The following is a 22065-nucleotide window of genomic DNA, read 5'->3' as shown; positions in this document are numbered from 1 at the left end:
AACAGTGGCTTAAAAATAGAAGGGCACGCTTTGCAGGCCTTCGTCCATATTCCCATCGCCCACATTCCTGGAATCAGCTCACCAGTTGGAGACTGGAACATGCACAGCACAATGTAAATATTTGCCAGCACACCACGGCTCTTTCGGCTAAGTCAGGATGTTTTTTATTGAAGAAAAGAAAAAACGTTTGGACTTAGCCAGAAGATCCATGGTGTGCTGGCAAATATTTACGCTGTATTTTGCAGGCCTGGTTCTTGGCAAAATATTAAAAAAAAATGTTCCTACAGAGAACTTTTTGTGAAGGAATGATTATATAACTTCCTTTAGGTGGTAGCACTCTTTCATTACCTCCTAATGCTGATGAACAAACTTGGCAAGATGGCATATGGATAATATGAAGCACACATAAAGCAAAAGATCACACAGATTTGCAAGTATGCAAGCATGCACGATTTTTAACTTGCAGGTTAAGAGTGTTTGCAATTAAAAAAAAAGATACTTCAGTTCTGCCTTAATAAATAAGCCTCACTGTTTGTTATCACTTTGCAGCTAGCATTTTTGATATGTCAAATAGTAAATATTGGTCATCGCCTGGATAACCGTTTCTGTGGGCTGTAGTAATAAAATTTCAGCAATGATGTCACTTCTGGTGCCACAACTCAGAATGCATACTGAAGAAGGGACCCTTGTGATGTAAATACACCTCCATCCATGCCTCTGCCCTTAGAGTCTAATTGAGAGCGCACAGCCTATGGAGTGCTTTGCATAGCAAAACTCCATCCAGTGCTATGTGACTACATCATGTAACCAGCTAAAGCCTCTGCAATGATCTTACCTTGCAGGCTGCGGGCCAGATTCAGAAAGAGATAAGACGGGGGTATCTCCTGATACGCCGTCTTATCTCTGAGTTCTGCCGGTCGTATCTATGCGACTGATTCAGAGAATCAGTTACGCATAGATATTCCTAAGATCCGACAGGTGTAACTGTGTTACACCGTCGGATCTTAGGCTGCGATTCCAGGCCGGCCGCTAGGTGGCGTTTCTTTTTTTTTACGCGACGAATATGCAAATGAGGAGTTACGCCGATTCAGAAATGAACGACCGCCCGGCGCTTTTTTTTTACGTCGTTTGCGTTCGGCTTTTTCCAGCGTATAATTACCCCTGGGTCTATGAGGCGCAGCCAATGTTAAGTATGGCCATCGTTCCCACGCTGAGTTTTGAAATTTTTACGTCGTTTTTTGCGTAAGTCGTTCGCGAATACGGATGGACGTAATTTACGTTCACGACGAAAGCAATGACTTCCTTGCGACGTCATTTAGAGCAATGCACACTGGGAGATTTTACGGACGGCGCATGCGCCGTTCAAGTAAAACGTAAAAAACGAGGGGTCAAGGGAAATTTAAACAAAACACGCCCCCTACATCCCCATTTGAATTACGAGGCCTTACGCCGCAACACATACGCTACGCCGCTCTAACTAAGGGCGCAAGTTCTTTGTGAATAAAGAACTTGCGCCCAAAGTTAGAGCAGCGTAACGTATCAGAGATACGTTATGCGGGCCGGACAGATACGCCAATGTATCTGAATCCGACCCTGCATCTTTTGAGATCGGAAACAAACCAGTCAGATCTCATGACCTGATTTTTGAAGACCGTTTTATGGTACTTTCAATTTCTTTTTATAATTTTTTTATTTTTGTTTCCTAGGTTTCTCTACTGATCCCATGTCTTTGTTGACTGGACTGCTTTTGTAAGGGTCAGATATAATATATTTTTCCTTCTTTATTATCAAAAAGAAAGGGAAAACTAGTTTTGTCAGCTTCTGATAAACCTGGAAAAGATTTAGCACCTCTTTGTTGTCTATACTACTGAAACCACCGGCATTGGGTATCCTTGACCATCACACTGTACCAGCTGGGTGAGCAATACCATCTCCAATGACTAATAATGTGTGCAGAATCATTGCACCTTCCATTGTTCTTTTCAGCTCCACTGTAATCAAAAGCTGTGAAACACAAGTGGGGAGCTGGGGTCCCCTAAGAGAATTTGGTTTTACAGGTACCACCTCCTTCATTATATGAAACACAGATAAAACAACGCTAAACAATTGGTTGCACAGGACTGTAAAAGAGAAGTTCTGCAATAGGAGAAAAAAAAATCATACTCACCTAGATGGTTGCAGCACTGATCCCAGCTGCAACTGTCCCCTTCCGGCTCTATCCCGAGAACTGAGCGATCAAACACTGCTGATCGCTCAGTTCTCCCCCTCAACTCTGAGCAACAATGACTGTCAGTCATCGGTTTTCTGTTTTGCCCGTTCAGCACTCACTGGAGTCCTGTGTTGGCTGGTGGGACGGGAGGCACTGGATTTCTCCAGGTTCTAGTTGTCATGCTGAGAGGCTGAGCTAGCTGCATGTGGGCCCGACTGTAAAGTCTGGATCTTTCCTGAGCCCGGACCAGCTGAAAATGGGTCACAGGAGTGCAGAACAAACTGCACTCCTATGATCCATACTAGAATTTTAGCCAAAACAGTTTACTTCTCTCTTAGGCTCCATGCACACTGGCGTAAAAAACGTTGCTTCTACAGTTTTGTGTTCTGCCTGTAGAAGCAGCTCAATGTTATCCTATGTGTCCATACACAGTAGGACGATTACAGGCATATTTTGAGATCAACATTTAGAGGCAGGGAAAAAAACGTTCTCAATCGCCTTTCTGATTGGCGCTCACTGGCAGAAAAAACGTAAAACTCTCCTAAACTTGTCTAAACTTTGTACAAAAAATGCTCTATATGAACAGAACTTTTTTTTAAGCCCAGTGTGCATGGAGCCTCAATGGTACCCCACCATTTAAAAAAAAGTGACAAATTTTATATAAACATACAGAGTATCTGGAAAGTATTCACTGCCCTTCACTTTTTCCACATTTTGTTATGTTACAGCCTTATTCTGAAATGGACTAAAATTCATTATTTTCCTCAAAATTCTACAAACAATACCCATAATGACAACATGAAAAAAGGTTTTTGAAATCTTTGCAAATTTATTAAGAATAAAAAAAAATCACATGTACATAAGTACAACTTGATTGGAGTAGTCCACCTGTGGTAACTTCTGTTGATTTGGAAAGGCACACGCCTGGCTATATAAGGTCCCACGGTTAGCAGTGCATGTCAGAGCACAAACCAAGCAAGTGAAAGGAATTGTCTGTAGACCTCTGAGAAAGGATTGTATCGATGCACAGATCTGTGGAAGGGTACAAAAAAAATTCTGCCGCATTCAAGGTTCCAATGACCCCAGTGGCCTCCATCCCCTGTAAATGGAAGAAGTTTGGAACCACCAAGACTCTTGCTAGAGCAGGCGGTCTGGCCAAACTGAGCGATCGGTGAAGCATGGTGGTTTCAGCATCAAGCTCGGGGGATGTTTTTCAGCGGCAGGAACTAGGAGACTAGTCAGGATTGAGGGAAAGATGAAGCAATGTACAGAGACATGCTTGATGAAAACCTGCTCCAGATTGCTCTGGACCTCAGACTGGGGCAAAGGTTCATCTTCCAACAGGACAACCACTCTAAGCACACAGCCAAGATAACAAAGGAGTGGCTACAGGACAACTCTTTAAATGTCGAGTGGTCCAGCCAGAGCCCAATTGAACATCTCTGGAGAGATCAAAAAATGGCTGTGCACCGACGCTCCCCATCCAACCTGATGGAACATGAGAGGTCCTGCAAAGGGAGAAACTGCCCAAAAATAGATGTGACAAGCTTGTAGCATCAAACTCAAAAAGACTTGAGGCTTTAACTGGTGCCAGAGGTGTTTCAACAAAGTATTGAGCAAAGACTGTGAATACTTTTTGTCAGGAGCTTGGTAGGTGGCCCAGATGCTGGGAGGGCTCCCCTTGCAGCCGAGCGCAACACAACCCTGTAGGTGACACAGGTGATGTGCCCACAGAAGCATGGGTTGCCTGATTGGTGGAGCTGGTTGCCAGGAATTTGGTAGGACAGGCAAAGTTACTGGAAGCAGGCATGCTTAGGAAGTCCAGTGGATGAGGACCAGTGGAGTACTTAGATAGCTGAGTCAGGAGCCAGGCCAGGGGTCGTTTACAGTAAGACAATCCGAGATCAGTGTGACCAAAAGGCCAGCCGAGTCCTTTGCACAGGAGACAGGATAAGCGCAGTCCGTTAGACAGGCCGGGATGAAATGCAGGGAGCAGGCAGGAGGAAGTCAGGTACAAGCCGAAGGTTCAAGCCGGGGAATCAAGAAGAGCAGGTCAAACAAGCCGGGTTGGTACACAGGACATCAGATCAGCAAGAAATACAAGGCACAGGAACACAGGGGAGAGCTGACGATAAACCAGTGATGCGCCATTGTCAGCAGTGGGTTTGAATAGGCAGTGGCGCCCCTATCACGCCATCGCCTGATCACGGCGCCGCGCATCCGCCTGGTTGCGACTCTGCACATCCTTGTGCGTTGATGCGAGTCAGCGTGCCCTTGCCTGTGCCGGTTCACCATCCCTGCAGTATTGCGCCTAGGGATGCGCCTATTTCCCTGACACTTATGTACATGGGGTTTTTTGTTTTTTATTTTTAATAAATTTGTGAATACTTTCCGGATGCACTGTATGGTAGTTATTAAAATAAAAAATTTAATTATCATACGTTGGAATATAATTTGTTACTTATAAAAAATGGTGTGGTACTGTTAAAGTGCAATGTAGCGAATACTTTCCGGTTGTTTCATCCCTTCCAAGGTCATGAGAGACACCAAAGTATGTACATTTATAGAGGATCATTTACTAAATTCAGCAGACACAGATTCTATACATACTGTATGTATGTTTTTAATTTTCTCTGTGTTTCTATATGTAGTAATGGCCCTCCATCATGGTGGTAATTTGCTGAAGGAAGAACCAATTCCTTTTACGGTCTTCCTTTTGTTCAGTCATCTTGTTCCACAAACATGACATGTAGAATACAGCTAGTTGCACCACCTTTAGCTATTTCAAACTGTTTTTAATAATTTTGTCTTAGTTTTTTTACTAGCTGCAGCCTCACTTCCTTATTAAATGACACAAAACATCACCCAACCCACCTACCTGTGATCCCAGGCACATATGGACACAACTTCTGGTCTTTAGGACTAAAAATGATGTCATTGCTTTTGAATGGCTCAATGGAATCCACCCTGTACAACCTACACCAGTCATCTGTCCCAACAGAAAGGAAGCTGCATTACTTGCTGGTTAATAAAGTCTGATATTGGCAATACATGTCACATTGGTGTTATTTGTGCACCATTGAAAGCCACCACAGCCCAGCACTGGATAGAAGGAATAGTCTTGTACGCAACTTTAATCATCTTTTGTATTAAATCTAAACGTTATTAAAAACATTTATAGGAATTTTACATTTGAATTGTTTCTGTATTTGAGCGTTAAGGATAATTATTTTTCATACAGTTGCCTCTTAATTTTAATAAAAATGCTGTCCTTGAAACGTTACTACTATATGGTACACAAGTCGAGAAAATTATTTTGTTTGAGTAAATTTGAACTAAAGTGTATAGTTCTTGGCATTTAACTTTAATGAAAATTATCCTTTATAAATTTAGCTTGTCTACTCTGCATCAAAAATCTGTGATTGTTTAAAATGTGTTGTCTGTCTCTATAAAGCTTAAAGGGATTGTAAAGGTTTGTTTTTTTATTTTCTAAATAGGTTCCTTTAAGCTAGTGCATTGTTGGTTCACTTACCTTTTCCTTTGATTTTCCTTCTAAATGTTTGTTTTATTTGTCTGAATTTCTCATTTCCTGTTTATCCCCAGTTAGCTTTCCCCCATCATTTGAGCCGTTCTGGCTGGGGGTTAGTCAGCGTGCTCACCCCCTCCCTTGGGACTACATCCCTGCGGGTAGTGAACCAACAATGCACTAGCTTAAAGGAACCTATTTAGAAAATAAAATATGAACCTTTACAACCCCTTTAAAGCAAAATATGTATCCACCATGCACACAGACCTCCGGTCTCCAAACTTCCAGCGTACATTTCGTTGGGGGTGCCTCTAGAGCAGTGGTCATCAACCCTGTCCTCGGGGCCCACTAACAGGCCAGGTTTTATGTATCACATTGGGGAGATGCAGACTAGAATACTGCAATCACTGAGTTATCTTGCAAACCTGGCCTGTTAGTGGGCCATGAGGACAGGGTTGATGACCACTGCTCTAGAGACTCAACTGGAGGAAAGGCCAGCACTCCTTGTAAGATATAGCTCTTTTAAACACTGCACATTTCAAAGGCACGCATGTCTCCTTTGTCAAGGCAAACTTTGCAAGGCCTGGAAAAGTGGGTTGGTGATTGCAGTATGTTGTTTTAGGAGCACTTTTAAAAATCTTTTAGTATTTGAGTTGTCTGTAGTTAAAACATGGTAATTGGTATGAAGCATGTAATGAGACATACGTCTTTACTTTACTCAGTTCTACAGTGAAAATGTTACATGTAAATACTTATATCTGACCAACAAATTACTATTTTTTGTACTCCTGTAAAATAAAAAACAAAAAACATAGTGAAAGCTATATATCTGAAACCTGCATTCAGTGTAATTAAGGCTTGGTTACTTGTAGTCTGTTGGACATTTGTAAAATGGGATGATGTAGGTTTTTGATATACATAAACGTATATATCCTATACTGTTCCCAATGCTATATACTGTATATTGCTAGGGCTATTTGTGATGTGCAGGGCACTTCCTCTGTTAACCAACCTGTTCTGAGGGCATACAGAACCACCGCTGACCACTCCTGAAAATTATTATTGTCCTGTTAATCTTGTGGCTTCAGTTATTTTTGAAACTATAGTAAGCCCATACATAATAATTTCTCTGACTTTCCTCATCCACATACTGGTTTTAGATCAGTGTCTTAGAGCATATTCAAGGCACTGGATCAGTATAACAGCCAGGCAACTTGAAATCTTACACTGTCAGCCCTCCTCCCCAGTGATTTGATTTAAGTTCCTCTTCTCAACTAAAGTTCCAAAATCAGAGAAAAACATCCTGCAGTCAGATTACATAATGAAAACGTAGATGAAGGTAAAGATAATACTTTAGTTTTTATTGTAACTAAATATACAGTATGTCTACATGGCAGAAGCAATATTTGCTCATTAAAACAGCAGACTATGCTTCCTGCTTAGTACTGCTTTACAGCGACTAAATTACTGACTCTAGTCCTGTCTGTTCAAGTCTGTCAGCTGACACACACATATCTGTTCAAGTCTGTCAGCTGACACACACATATCTGTTCAAGTCTGTCAGGCCCCGTACACACGACCGAGTTTCTCGGCAGAATTCAGCCAGAAACTCGATCGGAGCCGTATTCTGCCGAGAAACCCGGTCATGTGTACACTTTTGGCCGAGCAAACCGACGAGGATCTCGTCGGGCCAAATAGAGAACATGTTCTCTATTTCCCCGTTAGTCAATGAGGAAACTTGGCTCGCCGAGATCCTCAGCGGCTTCACAAGGAACTCGACGAGCAAAACGATGTGTTTTGCTCGTCGAGTTTCTCGGACGTGTGTACGGGGCCTCAGCTGACACACACATATCTGTTCAAGTCTGTCAGCTGACACACACATATCTGTTCAAGTCTGTCAGCTGACACACACATATTGCGGATATTCCGTAGTCATTTAGAGGAGATGCTGACTAATTGCCTGAAATCAGAGATAGCCACTAGTAAAAGACTTTATGATTTTACATATGTAAAACAATATTGAAAGTACAGAAAGCATGTAAGATGAGAAAGTTACATCAAAAATTACTTTCATGTAAGCTTTACAATAATGTTAAATGTTCTCCCTATGAAAGTGAACCTGCCACCCACAAAGTAACAACATAATCATACTACAGTTCCGTTAACACTTTGTAAAAAGCTGTAATAAAAAAAAGTTATATAGAAAATGGCCCAAAATATATAATTACAATCTTTTTGAAAAAAAAATGTTTTATGAATACCAATTGATATTTTGTCCCATGCTTATAACTACCAATCACATATGCCAGCATATGAATCCCATCTAAAATATAGAAACATAGAAGACTGACAGCAGAAAAGGACCAAGCTATCCATCTAGTCTGCCCCTATTTTTGTAAGTTTTTTGTCGTAAGGTAAGCTTATGTTTATCCCAATTATATTTAAATGAAGACACTGTTCATTTACTTCTGCCAAAAGTCAGTTCCAAGCATCTACTATTCTTTCGGTAAAAAAATACTTTCCATTTTATTACTTTTTTTATTTATTGGTTGAACTAGATGGACTTTTTTCAACCTGACTATGTAACTTTCCGGCTAGTTCGTGTAAATACTTCTGTGCTCTTGATACCATCTTTCTATTAATATTCTGGTCCTCAGCATGCTATCTATGAAATCTGTATCTGAAAAAATCTTCTGATATGCACTATGAGTTAATCACTGTAAGCTGTGTTTTTCCGTTTGTTGTAATAGACAAAGTTTTCTAGAGTGTCAGGTCTTGTTCTAAATTTCATCTGGATCTGGTGACAATACTTGTGTCTATTAATTGCTTCAGGCAGCCAAAGACATCTACAGCTAACCAGGCTTAGGGGAAAGAGGAATGGGTTCTGTTTGATTTTCCTTCAGGCATTTTTAGTTGTTTTTCCCCAGATAAGGTGACTGGAGGTGTTTCCACTCCACCCACCCATAGCATAACTATAATTATAACCATTACATTCAGATCTTTTAGAGAAGGGATGTCCAACCCTTTGACCTTTCTGGGCCACAGTAGAAGAAGCATAATTGTCTTGGGCCACACATAAAATACACTAAAAAATAAGGATAGCTGATGGGCAAAAAGTCGGGCAGATCACAAGTTGACTATCACTGATATAAATAATGTACCTATCTGAGTAATAAAACTTCTTTGTTTTGTATTTTTTTTTATTAGAAAGCAAAAGAAAACATAAAACTAGTGCAAGTCTCAATGAATTCTCAAGGTGCTCATTGGATATTTTGGTTCTACGTTTACTCTTCGTGTGCTTCACCCTTTGGAAACAATTGCTCACAAATATAGGTGCTGCTGAAAACTGATGACATCAATAAGGTGTGATGGTAAAGAATGGGATATTTTTCTTTGGGAAGATAGAACCCTATTGTATTGCGCCCCATCTGGAATTTTCCCTTAGTTACTTTGTGGTGAGCGAGGCTGGAAGTGAAGAGAAATCCGCCAATAGAGACAGCAATGAAAACCTGTGACAAATTCTGACCCCATCCCACTCTACGACCTCGTACACACGATAGGTTAACCAGAGGACAACGGTCTGATGGACCGTTTTCATGGGTCAAAACCGATCGTGTGTGGGCCCCATAGGTTATTTAACCATCAGTTAAAAAAAAAGCCAACTTGCTTTAAATTTAACCGATGGATTCCTAACCGATAGGTCAAAACCGATCGTTAGTAGGCACAACCATCGGTTAAAAATCCATGCATGCTCAGAATCAAGTCGACGCATGCTTGGAAGCATTGAACTTCGTTTTTTTCAGCACGTCGTTGTGTTTTACGTCACTGCGTTCTGACACAATCGTTTTTTTAACCGATGGTGTGTAGGCGCGACGGACCATCAGTCAGCTTCATCGGTCCTTCAGACCGTTCTCATCGGATGGACTGATCGTGTGTACAAGGCTTAAGAAAAGCAAAAAACAAAATTAAAGTAGATGTAATTGGTGAGACCTGATCAGTAAAATCAAACAAAGGCTGCTTGGGGCCTAGTTGATTGACCATAGATCTAAAGAGGTTAAAATTAAAGTAGAGTTTCTTTTAAATTATATATGTTGCAGTTATCTTAATCAGGAATCCTCCAGACAGATAAGATACGCAATGTATCTAACACATTTAATTTAGCTACATGTTTAATTACTGTATATTTTATATAGCAATACACTACTTTACACTGTTCACAGAGAATAGAATACATGTCGTGAATATTTATAGAGAACAGGACCAAAATACAGAATAATCAGACCAAATCTTTATGTATGCTTATGCATCACTCACCCCAATAATCACTTTACTGTAGGTACCTCATTAAAAGCTCCCTTACCACCAACCACTGTACTTAGCACTGATTTCCATCTTTATTGGTGTAGAAAAAAAAAAAATCTGAAAAAGGAGCAATTTTTTTAGGAACAACAATAACCATTTTCTTTTGACCATGCTGCTGGTGCCTTACTTGAAATTTACATATGAATTAACATCTAACTAATGTTGGCTCGGAAAACGTTTTCCCTCTTACCTTATCTATGGTCTCAGCAGGACTTTTCCAATACAAATCTGTCCTTTAGAATCCAATGTTAATCCTAAATGAACTCTACTCTAAAATGTACATACTCAGCACATTTTGTGCTACTAGCCTGTCCTGCCAGATCACCTAATCTCTTGGGATTTTCCAAAATACATACAATACATACAAAAGGCTGTGTGGGAAGTGCTAAAAATCAATATTCCTTGTTGAATTCTTTGAAAGCAGTTTTTCATGCAGTGCAAGTGTCATTAGTGAATGTTGCAGAGTAGCAAAAACAATGTAAGTGGGAAAAGACAAGATGAGAAATATAATGCAAGCAGGGTTCAAGAATTCATAAACAAAATTTGCTATCCATAAAAGTTCCATTACAGCAGTGTAATGTGAAATCAATAAACTTCAACTGGTGATTTTTTATGACCTTGTTGAATCTTGTCATATGTCTTGTATACTTGAAGCACAACTTGATAAAAAGACAGGCCACACAATTCAAGCTGTAATAACAACCATGTTTTTGGTACTGTATTGCCAAAGAAGATCATTGGCAATCTGCTTCAAATCCATACTAAATATTAGATTCCCATGTTGGTTCAAGCCAATCCCATGCTTTAGAACAAGGGTGTCAAACTCAATTTCATTGTGGGCCGCATCAGCATTATGATTGCCCTCAAAAGGGCCGGTTGTATCTGTAAGATTAGATGTCCAGCGCATCCCCTCCCCTTACATTAGATGTCAAGAGCCACCCCACCATCAGAAGTTGAGTCCCCCACTCTACCTTACATCACAGTGCACCCCCCTTTCCTTATGCTGCTGCTGGGAAGAAGCTGGATGCATTGCTTAAAAGCAGAAAGTAGGGGTCTGGAGGAGGACCAGAGGAGGGCTGGAGGTGCGAGGGCCACATGAAATGGCCTGGAGGGTCGGATTCGGCCCACGGGCCTTGTGTTTGACACCTATGCTTTAGAACTTTCCGCAGCAAGCAAAAGAAATTAATTCTCAAGATAAACCTAGAAGATTTCCATTGCATTGCTTTTTATTGTTTTCATAAGGAATACAACAAGGCACAATAGAGGGTAGGTTACATTTTCAATTAAGAACAAATATAACAGTTCAGTACATAGATTGGAAAGGTAATGTGGTTATGCATTTACATATATGAAATGCTCACACCACAAGTAGGTGTTTAAGGAGCCTGTGCACATGTTGTAGTAAACCTGGGTGGGCGGGTAATAGGCATGGTTGACTTTTAAGAAATTATTTGTGCCTGCATGAAACTTGAAAAGGTTATGAGCACAGAAAGTATAGAAGGAAATAGAGGACAAAGGGGAGAGAGTGTGTGTTGTGGGGGGACTGGGGAGGAGGACCCACAAAGAATACAGGGAAGATATTCCATAAACATTTAGGTAGGTAACAATGATCAATCATGGATTCAATCTGGATGCATATAATGTATTATCCAGGGTGTCAAAACCTTTTGAAATTTGTAAATGGAGTCATGTAATATTTCTGAAAGATTTTCATTTATAAGGTAACACAACATTTTCTGCTTAACCTGTGTTATGTTTTTTTCTGATATCCATGACTTTGTAAAGTTCACTTTGCAGCTGTCAGGATAAAAGTTATAAGTTTAAATTGTGGGTTAGTATATCCTTCTGACTTTAAGTTTAACAGGGCCTTGGGTTCTTTCAGATGTTTCCTACCCAAAATGATGTATATCACCTGGTAAAGACCAACTTCATAGCGTCCTATTTGAGAACCATCCTAACAGATATGTAAATAATGCTTGTCTTGTTGAATACTCAAAAACAGCAGGGAAGAGCCCCTAGAACAATTCTAGATATCCTATCAGGTATTATATACCAGTGCAAGAGTACTTTATAATTGACTTTTTATAAGTGCCCACTGAGTTAATAAAGCAGTGAGCTGGGTGTCCCAAATGTGGGTCCCATTGTGTGGGTCAAGTTGTTTATTGTCCCATTGTTTCACATAAGGTAGGGGAGGGATATTGGTCCTCTAATAACGGCATATAAATTGCAGATATGGCATTCATGTAGGCAAAAGTGTTCAAAGAGCTTAAGCTGCTGAATAGGGGTGGAGTTTGAGGTAGAGTAGGTGATGTAGCTTTCAATCTACAAGTACCGAAATCTTGGATGATGGTGGTTTGTGATTTTTTTGTAAAAGGTCAAAGAAAGGAAATCATGTCTCCGCCATAGACCACACTTTGTCCAGAGGCAGAATCTAAGAGGTTAATCAAACCCCAGAAGACAAACTGGATTTTATACTCTGGTCACAGCAGGGAGAAATGGAGATACTAGTTTTCCGAAATATTTGACATTGTCCCACATTTTTTGAGAATGCTGGAGTGTGGGGTTGTCACTGTGTTTGCACTGAGATGGTAGAACCCATATAATATTGATTGTATTGGAGCAGAGGGTAAATATCAGCTGCGTAATAGTAACTAGAATTATAATAGACTAAATGAAAGGCCCACATTTTGTCTTTGTTGAAAAGTTTTTTTAGAGACCTTTGACCAGGATCCCCCCAGATAAACTGAAGAAAGGTGAGTTGTAAGTAATAGGTGCAGAATGTAAGCTGGGATATTTGTCAGAAGAGTTCTAAAGGGTTTTTGTAAACAGGGTCATTTTAAGACAGTGTAGCAATTCTTCCAAGCCATGACATTTGGTAACACTTCTCTGACTATAAAATTTGCTTTGACTGTCTTAGGAGAATCAGAATTTTTACTGGGTGCATTGTGCCAAAGTTAGGGGTGGTATGTTACCAAAAGCCTTTCTTGGTCTGGAAAGGGCACTTTACACTGTGAACAAATTCACCTGATTGTTTCATATCCAACAGAAAAGTAACCTGGACTGTACTTCATACTGTGTAAAAATTCATCTAGTTGTATGGGTAGATCATCATACCATCCATTTGTCCTTCACCCCTTCAGACTCTAACTAACACACTAAATGGTCATTAAACTACAATTCAGTGAGAGGCCTGCACCCCTAAAACATTAGGAACATCCTCAGCCTTAGAAGTTAAACTGACACAGATAGCCAGATTCAGAAAGACTGGCATAACTTTGAGGCGGCGTAGCGTATCGCATATACGCTACGCCGCCGTAAGTCAGAGAGGCAAGTGCTGTATTCACAAAGCACTTGCCTCCTAAGATACGGCGGCGTAGCGTAAATGGGCTGGCCTAAGTGCGCCTAATTCAAATGTGGAACAGGGGGGCATGTTTTATGTTAATGACTGGTGACCCGACGTGATTGACGTTTTTAACGAACGGCGCATGCGCCGTCCGTGGACATATCCCAGTATGCATTGCTCCAAAGTACGCCGCAAGGACGTATTGGTTTCAACGTGAACGTAAATTACGTCCAGCCCCATTCACGGACGACTTACGCAAACAACGTAAAATTTTCAAATTTCGACGCGGGAACGACGGCCATACTTAACATTGGCTAGGCCAGCTATTTGTTGGACTAACTTTACGCCGGAAAAAGCCTTACGTAAACGATGTAAAAAAATGCTTTGGGCGCACGTACATTTCTGAATCGGCGTATCTAGCTCATTTGCATATTCTATGCCGAAATCAACGAAAGCGCCACCTAGTGGCCAGCGTAAATATGCACCCTAAGATACGACGGTGTAGGAGACTTACGCCACTCGTATCTTAGCCTAATTTAAGCGTATCTGGTTTCCAGAATACGCTTAAATTTACGACGGCGTAGATTCAGAGTTACGACGGCGTATCTACTGATACGCCAGCGTAACTGTCTCGGAATCCAGCTAAGAATCTACCCTGCCTTCTTAACATGACTATACAACAAATGTGCAAATTCTGCTTTTGCTATCCTTGCCCCATAGAGCTCCAAATTTCTCATAGCAACACATTGGGGTTGATTTACTAAAGGCAACTCCACTTAGCACTTGGTGGTGCAGTCCCTGTAGATCTAGTGCAGTCCCTGAAGATCTGAGGGGAAGATCTGAAATGAGGGGAAGCGCTGCTGATTTTATCATCAAATCATGTGCAAGCAAAAATGCAGTTTTTTATTTTCCTTGCATGTCCCCCTCAGATCTAAAGCGACTGCACTTCCAAGTGCACTTGTAGTGCAAAGTGGATTTGCCTTTAGTAAATAAACCCCATTGGTTCAAATGCCCTCCATCAAGGAGGTGAAAAAAATACTTCAGTGGTGATGGTAAAAGTATCATGATATATTAGAAGAGGCTGCAATTCTACTTTTGGATTTTGAACTCTCCTTTTGAGAATCTAGTTTCCTGGCTGTCATGCTGTTGCTTTGGCTTCAGTGGTGTCTTGGTTGCTGACCTAGAACAAGTACAGTGATAAGGACTGAGGACACTAATTTAAATCATGTTTATACTGGGTCTGTCACTCAAAAGAACTTACATCACACATAGCCAAGCAACTAGTATTTTCAGGAGGAGTTCAGCAATAAGAGCCCCCACACTTTTCTATTAATAGAGTCACGTTAAGAACGACCAGTCAACAAACAAAGCAAAGTAAAAAGTCAACCCATACCATTGTAGGAAATAGGTAGCCCAGCTGTTTAGAAAACCTCTGAGGTCTGTGCTATGCAGAAACCAATAACAGGACATCATAAAAACCGTGTGAAAATGTTACCATTATTTTATTAAAGCTTAAGTTTAACTAAAACCAGAGGAAGATGTATTTTAAATGAAGAATTAAAACAAGGGACACATCATAATAACTGTACATTATGTCCCTTGTGCTGATTTTTATGTTTTTTATTTTAGCTAAACTTAGGCTTTAATTAAATGGCCTATATTCAGAAAAGCATTTAGACAAAAGCAAAAAAAAAAAAATATGGAAAAGGTCCAATTACTCATAACAATAATAACCTATTTTTAGATTTTGTAAGTGATTCATAGAACACAACTTTCAATGTCTTCATTAAACTATTTGTTATCTGGACACATGTCCAATGCAACTCACAGACCTGCTTTTTTCAGTAATCCATTACATAGTTAAGCACTCTTTGTATTTTGAAATTTCCTGGCGCACTGAAAGAAGTTACCAACCTCCCTCTAAAAATCTAGATTCAAATACTCTTAGGCCCCGTACACACGTCCGAGAAACTCGATGGGCAAAACACATCGTTTTGCTCGTCGAGTTCCTTGTGAAGCCGCCGAGGATCTCGGCGAGCCAAGTTTCCTCATTGACTAACGAGGAAATACAGAACATGTTCTCTATTTGGCCCGACGAGATCCTGGTCGGTCTCCTCGGCCAAAAGTGTACACACGACCGGGTTTCTCGGCAGAATACGGCTTCGATCGAGTTTCTGGCTGAATTCTGCCGAGAAACTTGGTCGTGTGTACGGGGCCTCACTTCTATCAATGGCAAGTAATAGAAACTTGTAGGTCAAAATGTAGGTATTTACTTGCATATACAGGGAACGTGTGAATGTTCCGTCTTGAATCCTTTTAGCTCTTTTAGCTAAGAATACATTTTTAGGTTAAAGTGTACCTCTACCCAGACTATGGACTTTAAACTATTTACATATTCTTAACAACTTGCCTTTCTAACTGCTTTTAATGTGAAGTTATTTCAAAGACCACAACAAATATTTTAAAGTCAGTCTCATTTGGGCTCTAAGGCCTTGTGTGTCACATCTAGCCCCAGTGCCAGCAGCCTGTCAAACTCTATAAGAGTCTGAAAGATGCTGTGGCTGAACAGGGATGTATGATGCACTTAGCTGTATGAACCTTTAAGGCAGTATACACTAGAGGTAGACCGATATATCGGTCGGCCGATATATCGGCCGATATTTGGCCGTTTTTAAGAAATCGGCATCGGCCGATTATTGTAAAAAAAACGGCCGATTTTCGGCTGCCACGCTAAAACCCCGCTCCACCTCCAGCCGCACGAGAAATGAATCCTTCAGCCTGGTAGCCTGCACGCCGACCCCCCCCCCCCTACCTCGGCGGGCTGTACTGTAGCATAAAGCAAACTTGTCACAAGCCCGAGCAACTGAAGTAGTTGTCTGCGCGAAGAGATCACACTTGTTATGCTTCCTGCATGCTGGGACGGTGGCGGAATTACTGAACATAGGCTCTAGGCTACGGCTCCCACCACCGTCCCAGCATGCAGGAAGCTTTTGTGATCTCTTCGCGCAGACAACTTGTACTGCAGCTGCTCGGGCTTGTCACAAGTTTGCTTTCTGCTACAGTACAGCCCGCCGAGGTAGAGGGGGGGGTGTCGGCGCGCAGGCTACCAGCAGCGTGGCTGAAGGATTCATTTCTCGTGCTGCTGGAGTACTGGGACTGGGGTAATGTACAGTATTCCTATCATCTCTGATAGGTGCCTCAGCTCTCTAGTGATTGTACATAGTACTCCAACTCACGTGGGAGCTCACAGGTGTCATCCAATGGACAGTGTGTACATGTCAGAGCACACCCCTCTCCTGTATACACACTAATTTTATATATATATATCCATCCCCACCCACGGCCAGCTCCATCCATCTCCCCCTCCACAATGCATCCCCCACCCACGGCCAGCTCCATCCATCCATCCCCCTTCACAATACATCACCCACCCACGGCCAGCTCCATCCATCCACCCCCCTCCCTCCATCCACAGCCAGTACCATCCATCTCTCCCCCTCCACAATGCATCCCCCACCCATGGCCAGCTCCATCCCTCCATCCCCCTCCACAATGCATCCCCCACCCATGGCCAGCTCCATCCCTCCATCCCCCTCCACAATGCATCCCCCACCCACGGCCAGCTCCATCCATCCACCCCCTTCCCTCCATCCACAGCCAGCACCATCCATCTCTTCCCCTCCACAACACATCCCCCCTCCACGGCCAGCAGCATCCAGCCATCCCCCTCCACAACGCATCCCCCACCCACGCCCAGCACCATTCATCCACCCCCCTCCACAATGCATCCCCCAGGCACAGCCAGCACCATCTTTCCCCCTCCACAACGCATCTCCCACCCACGCCCAGCACCATCCATCCTCCTCCACAATGCATCCCAATCCAAAAATCGGCATTATATATCGGCCGCAAAAATCGGCATTGTATATCGGCCATCGGCTGCCCCGATTTCTAAATATCGGCATCGGCCAGAGAAAAACCCATATCGGTCGACCTCTAGTATACACCCAAGAACAAACGATTGGAATGCAAGCTTCTTGCGTTCCAAGGCATTTTTCCCTGGGCACATAATATGCAGACATCAAGAGGCACCATACAGCTGCAGCAGCTGTCAGACTGTCACAGAGTGCCTTCTGCCCGCAAACACCAGAGCCCCATGCCTAGTGTGTATAAGGCCAAATGTTAATCACCTGAATGTTTTTTTTTTCCAAAGGGCTGGCAAGTGGCCAGTGCGTCTGTTGTGAAACTTGAAAAATAATTTCTTCATAATGCTTTTAGACACAGAGATCAGTAATCTATTTACAGTATTGTTATCATTTGTTTCCATTATTTCATAAGTGTGTGCAATTGTAAGTCAAGGCGTATTCGGATATTATAATGCATTTGTTTAAATAACTTATATACAAAACCAGCAGCCTTTTTATGATGTATCTGCTCTGCTTATGCAGCTCATGCACAAAGGAATATTGGCGCATATATTGTCAAATATGGCTGCATTTTTGCAGCCTGAGAGCCACACAAAAAATGTAAATAGACCATACACAGGTATACCCAGCTCCTAGCATAAACATGTGTATGTGCACGAATGCACGCTTTTGGATGCAGAAGCAGTGTCCAGGAGTGTATGTCTGCATGCTTGTTTATGGTCAAAATTGTGTATATCCACGTATAGCAGTCATATATTTGTACTAGCGGCTGGGGATTCTGGGTGCAGGAATATAGCTCATGTGCATGAACCCTTGGGGTCTCCAGAGTTTTGGTTCGTTGTGCATGTGTAAAATAAAAACAGGCTCTGTTATCTAAGGTTCACAAAGGTAGCTTGCTCACAGCATTTAGGGGTAAGGGGCAGTGACAGCCTTCTGGTCGTCTTAGTAACAGATTGAAAGTTTATATTAATGTAAATAATTTTCTCATTGATTATGGTCTTATGTTTCAGTTCTGCCTGCTATATGGAACCAAATTGATTTACAATGAGCGAGCTTGGTACCTGGAACAGAAATACCTGACACCAGCAACCAGTAACCAGATCAGAAATCAGGTAAGCCGTTCTGTACATTTAACTCATAAAAATGTGAGCATTGAAATAACATAATTGTGATTTAAAGTGGTTGCAAACCCTTACAGACCACTTTATGCTACAGGTACGCCTACAATAAGGCTTACCTGTAGCTACCCAGTATATCTCCTAAACCTGCACGGTTAAGGAGATATCCCCTGTCCTCTGCATGTGCTGATGTCATTGGCACATGCACACTGGGGCAAACTGAAGCAATGGCATGTATGCTTCAGTCTGTGTGTCGTTACCGGCACACATCATCATGGCTCTGGCCAATTACAGCGCCGGAGCCATGATACCAGGGAATAACCCCTGAGATGTCGGCCAGCAGAGTGGTGTACGAGGGCGGTTGCAGTGGCTTCGATCTCAGATAAGTAATTCATAATGAACTTCTTTTTTTTTTTTTCACTAGGGGTTTACAACCACTTTAAAGTATATCTAAAGCCAAAAATCTTTTTACTGTTTTTGGATAGAGTAGGGAATGATTATGACTGCCATTAGTTTTTGTTTGGCTATGTCTTGTTAAATAGATCATTTGTGCACTTCTGGCAGTAAAGACACTACATGAAGTGAGAGGAAATCTCCCCAAACTGGGTGCAAGTCAGTCTTTAGTTAGTTTGCAATGCGAATGTGAAGACTTCCTCCGGTTCCAGTGACAACTGTAAAAATTTGGATTACCTTTCATTTTCTGTAGACATGCCAAATCTCCTTAGCAGGGGCACAAATATAGGATAACCTGGCAGATCTAACCCTTCCACACTGTATCTTAAACGAATAAATAAATAAAAAGATGTTTTGGCTTTAGTTATATTTTAAAGCAAACCCTCTGCATGGGCAATACATAAATACATACTCACATTATTTTACCTGACCAGGGGGGACTTCTTAAACTGGCCATAATTTTTTTTTTTTTCGATCAGCCCCCAGGCTGAATAAAAAAAAAAAACACGGATTTCCCCATCCACACAAGTGAGGTGGATGGAGGAATCCTCCCGCTGTGCCATTGTGTTCTGATAGCAGAGTACACTGATAAGCAGATGTAGTTGCTGATCAACGAAAGTTCCCCAACGTTTCCATTCAGCAGAAGTTGAAAGTTGAATCAACCTGTTTTGAGCTGGAATGGCCATATATAGATTGAAATTCATCCAGTCCCTGCTGAACTGGTCTAATTTTGATCCATCTATTTCAGATTTGGGGTGGAGCTGGAGGGTTAAATAGCAAGTGGGGAAGAGTAAACTTAACTGGATCATGGTTAACGATAGACTCACATTTCTCTGCATTTCTACTAAGAAATGTGGGCCAAATCCACAAAGATCGTGCCTAACGTAAATTTTTCCATTTAAGTTACACTGCCTTAAAATTTCTACCTAAGTGCCCGATCCACAAAGCACTTACCTAGAAATTTTGGGCTGTGTAACTTAAATTCCGCCGTCGCAAGGCGTTCCTCTTCAAATGGGGGCGATTCCCATTTAAATGAGGCGCGTTCCCGCGCCGGCCGTACTGCGCATGCTCGTGACATCATTTTCCCGACGTGCATAGCGCGAAATTACGTTACGCCGAGCTTTGTGGATTGCGACGGGTCAATAAAGTTGCGTCGGAAAAAAAAAAAATACGGCGGGAAAAAAAAATTTAAAATTAAAAAAAAATCGCATCGCTGGACAGAAAGGTCTGCTTTTACATGGTGTACTAACTTTACACCTTGTAAAAGCAGCCCTAATTTTGCGTATGCAAACTAAAACTTACGGAGAAAAAACGAAGCTGAAAAGCTTTGTGGATCTCCGTAAGTGCTAATTTGCATACCCGAGGCGGCATTTCGACACGAAATGCCCCCAGCGGCGGATGCTGTACTGCATCCTAAGATCCGGCAGTGTAAGTCCCTTACACATGCCGGATCTTCTGCCTAACTATGGAAAACTGATTCTGTGGATGAGTTCCATAGTTAGGAACAGGGATACGACGGAGTAACAGCAGTTACGCCGTCGTATCCCTTTTGTGGATTTGGCCCTGTGACACTACATGGGATCCATGGATATAATATCTATCTATTTTCCTTTTTCTTGATCCACTCTTTTCTCTTTTTTTTTTACTTTGGTTGATATTCATTTATAAACTCAAGATACTTTTGATGGAACATACAGTTTTATCTTGATGATTTTTTTTAAGCAAGTACCCAGTGGCTTCCCTTCCCCTTAGGTCTCTCCCCTTCCCTCCCCCTTTCCTTTTTCCTTGTCCCTGCCCCTTCTTATTGTGCAGTAACCTTTTTCTACATTACCTGATAGATGTTCTTATTTGAAAACTACACAACTGGGTCGAAAGTGTACTCCCTGGTTGTTTGTTATTGTTTTTCATCTCTATGTTTATACTGTTACTCTTTTTGGTATTCTCACCCGAGAGATTTACGGTTGGGATCTTTCTATTTGATGTCATGATGTTTTATACTTGCCTGTCTTTTGAAGGAAACATATTTTTTATGTTTGCGATATTTTGAATATGTATTTGCACTATTGTTCTAAAAAATGTATGACGCTGTTTTAATACTTCAATAAAAATAATTGAAATTAAATAGCAATTGTGAAAAGTAGGTACTCTTGGTAAGGAGATTTTGCATTTGCAATCCTTAGTTATAATGAGTTATAAGAAAATAACTTGTTGATCAAGTTGTCAGCACCCAAGCAAAATGGAATTCTCAGTTTAGGTGTTGTTGACCTTAAAGTACGGTATGTCATTCAATTTAGGTGATCAAATATTTCCATTTTTATAACCTTTAGGTCATCTTTCACCTCTCTGTAAAGTGAAATTTTGAGCTACCTCAAATTAAAGAAGCCATTGTAAAGGAAAGTGTGATTGTATCGTAGACATTTTCACAGTGTGTTTAATACAAGTGACACCAAAGGTGTGAATGACCCTGTTACTGCCTATAAAGATTAGGGGGAGGAAAGCCTCTCTGTTTTCTTTAGTAAATGGTCAGATTCCAGCTCTCAGCTTTCATAGCTTCATGTCAACTAGAATGTAGTCATTGTGGGCCATACAGGAAAAAATTTCCTATCCACCACTATTTACTAATGAAGCTCGCTTCATCGTGCTTACTAGATGTTATTGTGGTAAAAATAGGAGAGAAAGTAAAAATGATTTCATGTAAAGCTTTGCAACCAACTATTTTTGCTTTATTTAGAGGCATGTTGCACATTATTGAAGGGCTAAAGTGGAAGAGCTGTCACATTACCCATCATTTTCCTTTGAATGAAAAGTTGTTGAATCTAACAAGATGTGTCCTTTTTTCTAAAACTCATCTGGAAGTGACATGTAAATACTTGATTTTTTAAAAGGTTAACTGCCATTATCGCTTTAACCTCCCTGGCGGTATGATTATGTCAGGTTTTTTGATGCTAAAAGTAGTACAAATGTTTTGCATGGAAATTTGGCGTTTTATATTGAAGGGCCTGTAATTCTTAGGAATAACTCACTTAAATCTGTCCAAACAAGAGTCTAGTAGACATCCCGGGTAGATAAAGTTTGAAACACAAAATCATTAATTATAATATAATAAATAACTATAAATAATTATAACA

At 41.2% G+C, this 22065-nt stretch overlaps 1 protein-coding gene across 1 annotated transcript in view; it reads left to right on the top strand.

Annotated features, from left to right (window-relative positions):
* Positions 1 to 22065, top strand: part of ACOXL (acyl-CoA oxidase like) — a 456283-nt gene that overhangs the window by 370383 nt on the left and 63835 nt on the right. The window contains exon 18 of the mRNA XM_040351094.1: positions 18377 to 18478. Within this exon, the coding sequence (XP_040207028.1) occupies positions 18377 to 18478 (102 nt within the window). The remainder of the gene's footprint in view (positions 1 to 18376; positions 18479 to 22065) is intronic.

The sequence above is a fragment of the Rana temporaria genome, chromosome 4 (genome assembly GCF_905171775.1).
Source record: "Rana temporaria chromosome 4, aRanTem1.1, whole genome shotgun sequence".
Classification (NCBI taxonomy): domain Eukaryota; kingdom Metazoa; phylum Chordata; class Amphibia; order Anura; family Ranidae; genus Rana; species Rana temporaria.
This window is presented reverse-complemented; position numbering and strand designations above follow the sequence as displayed.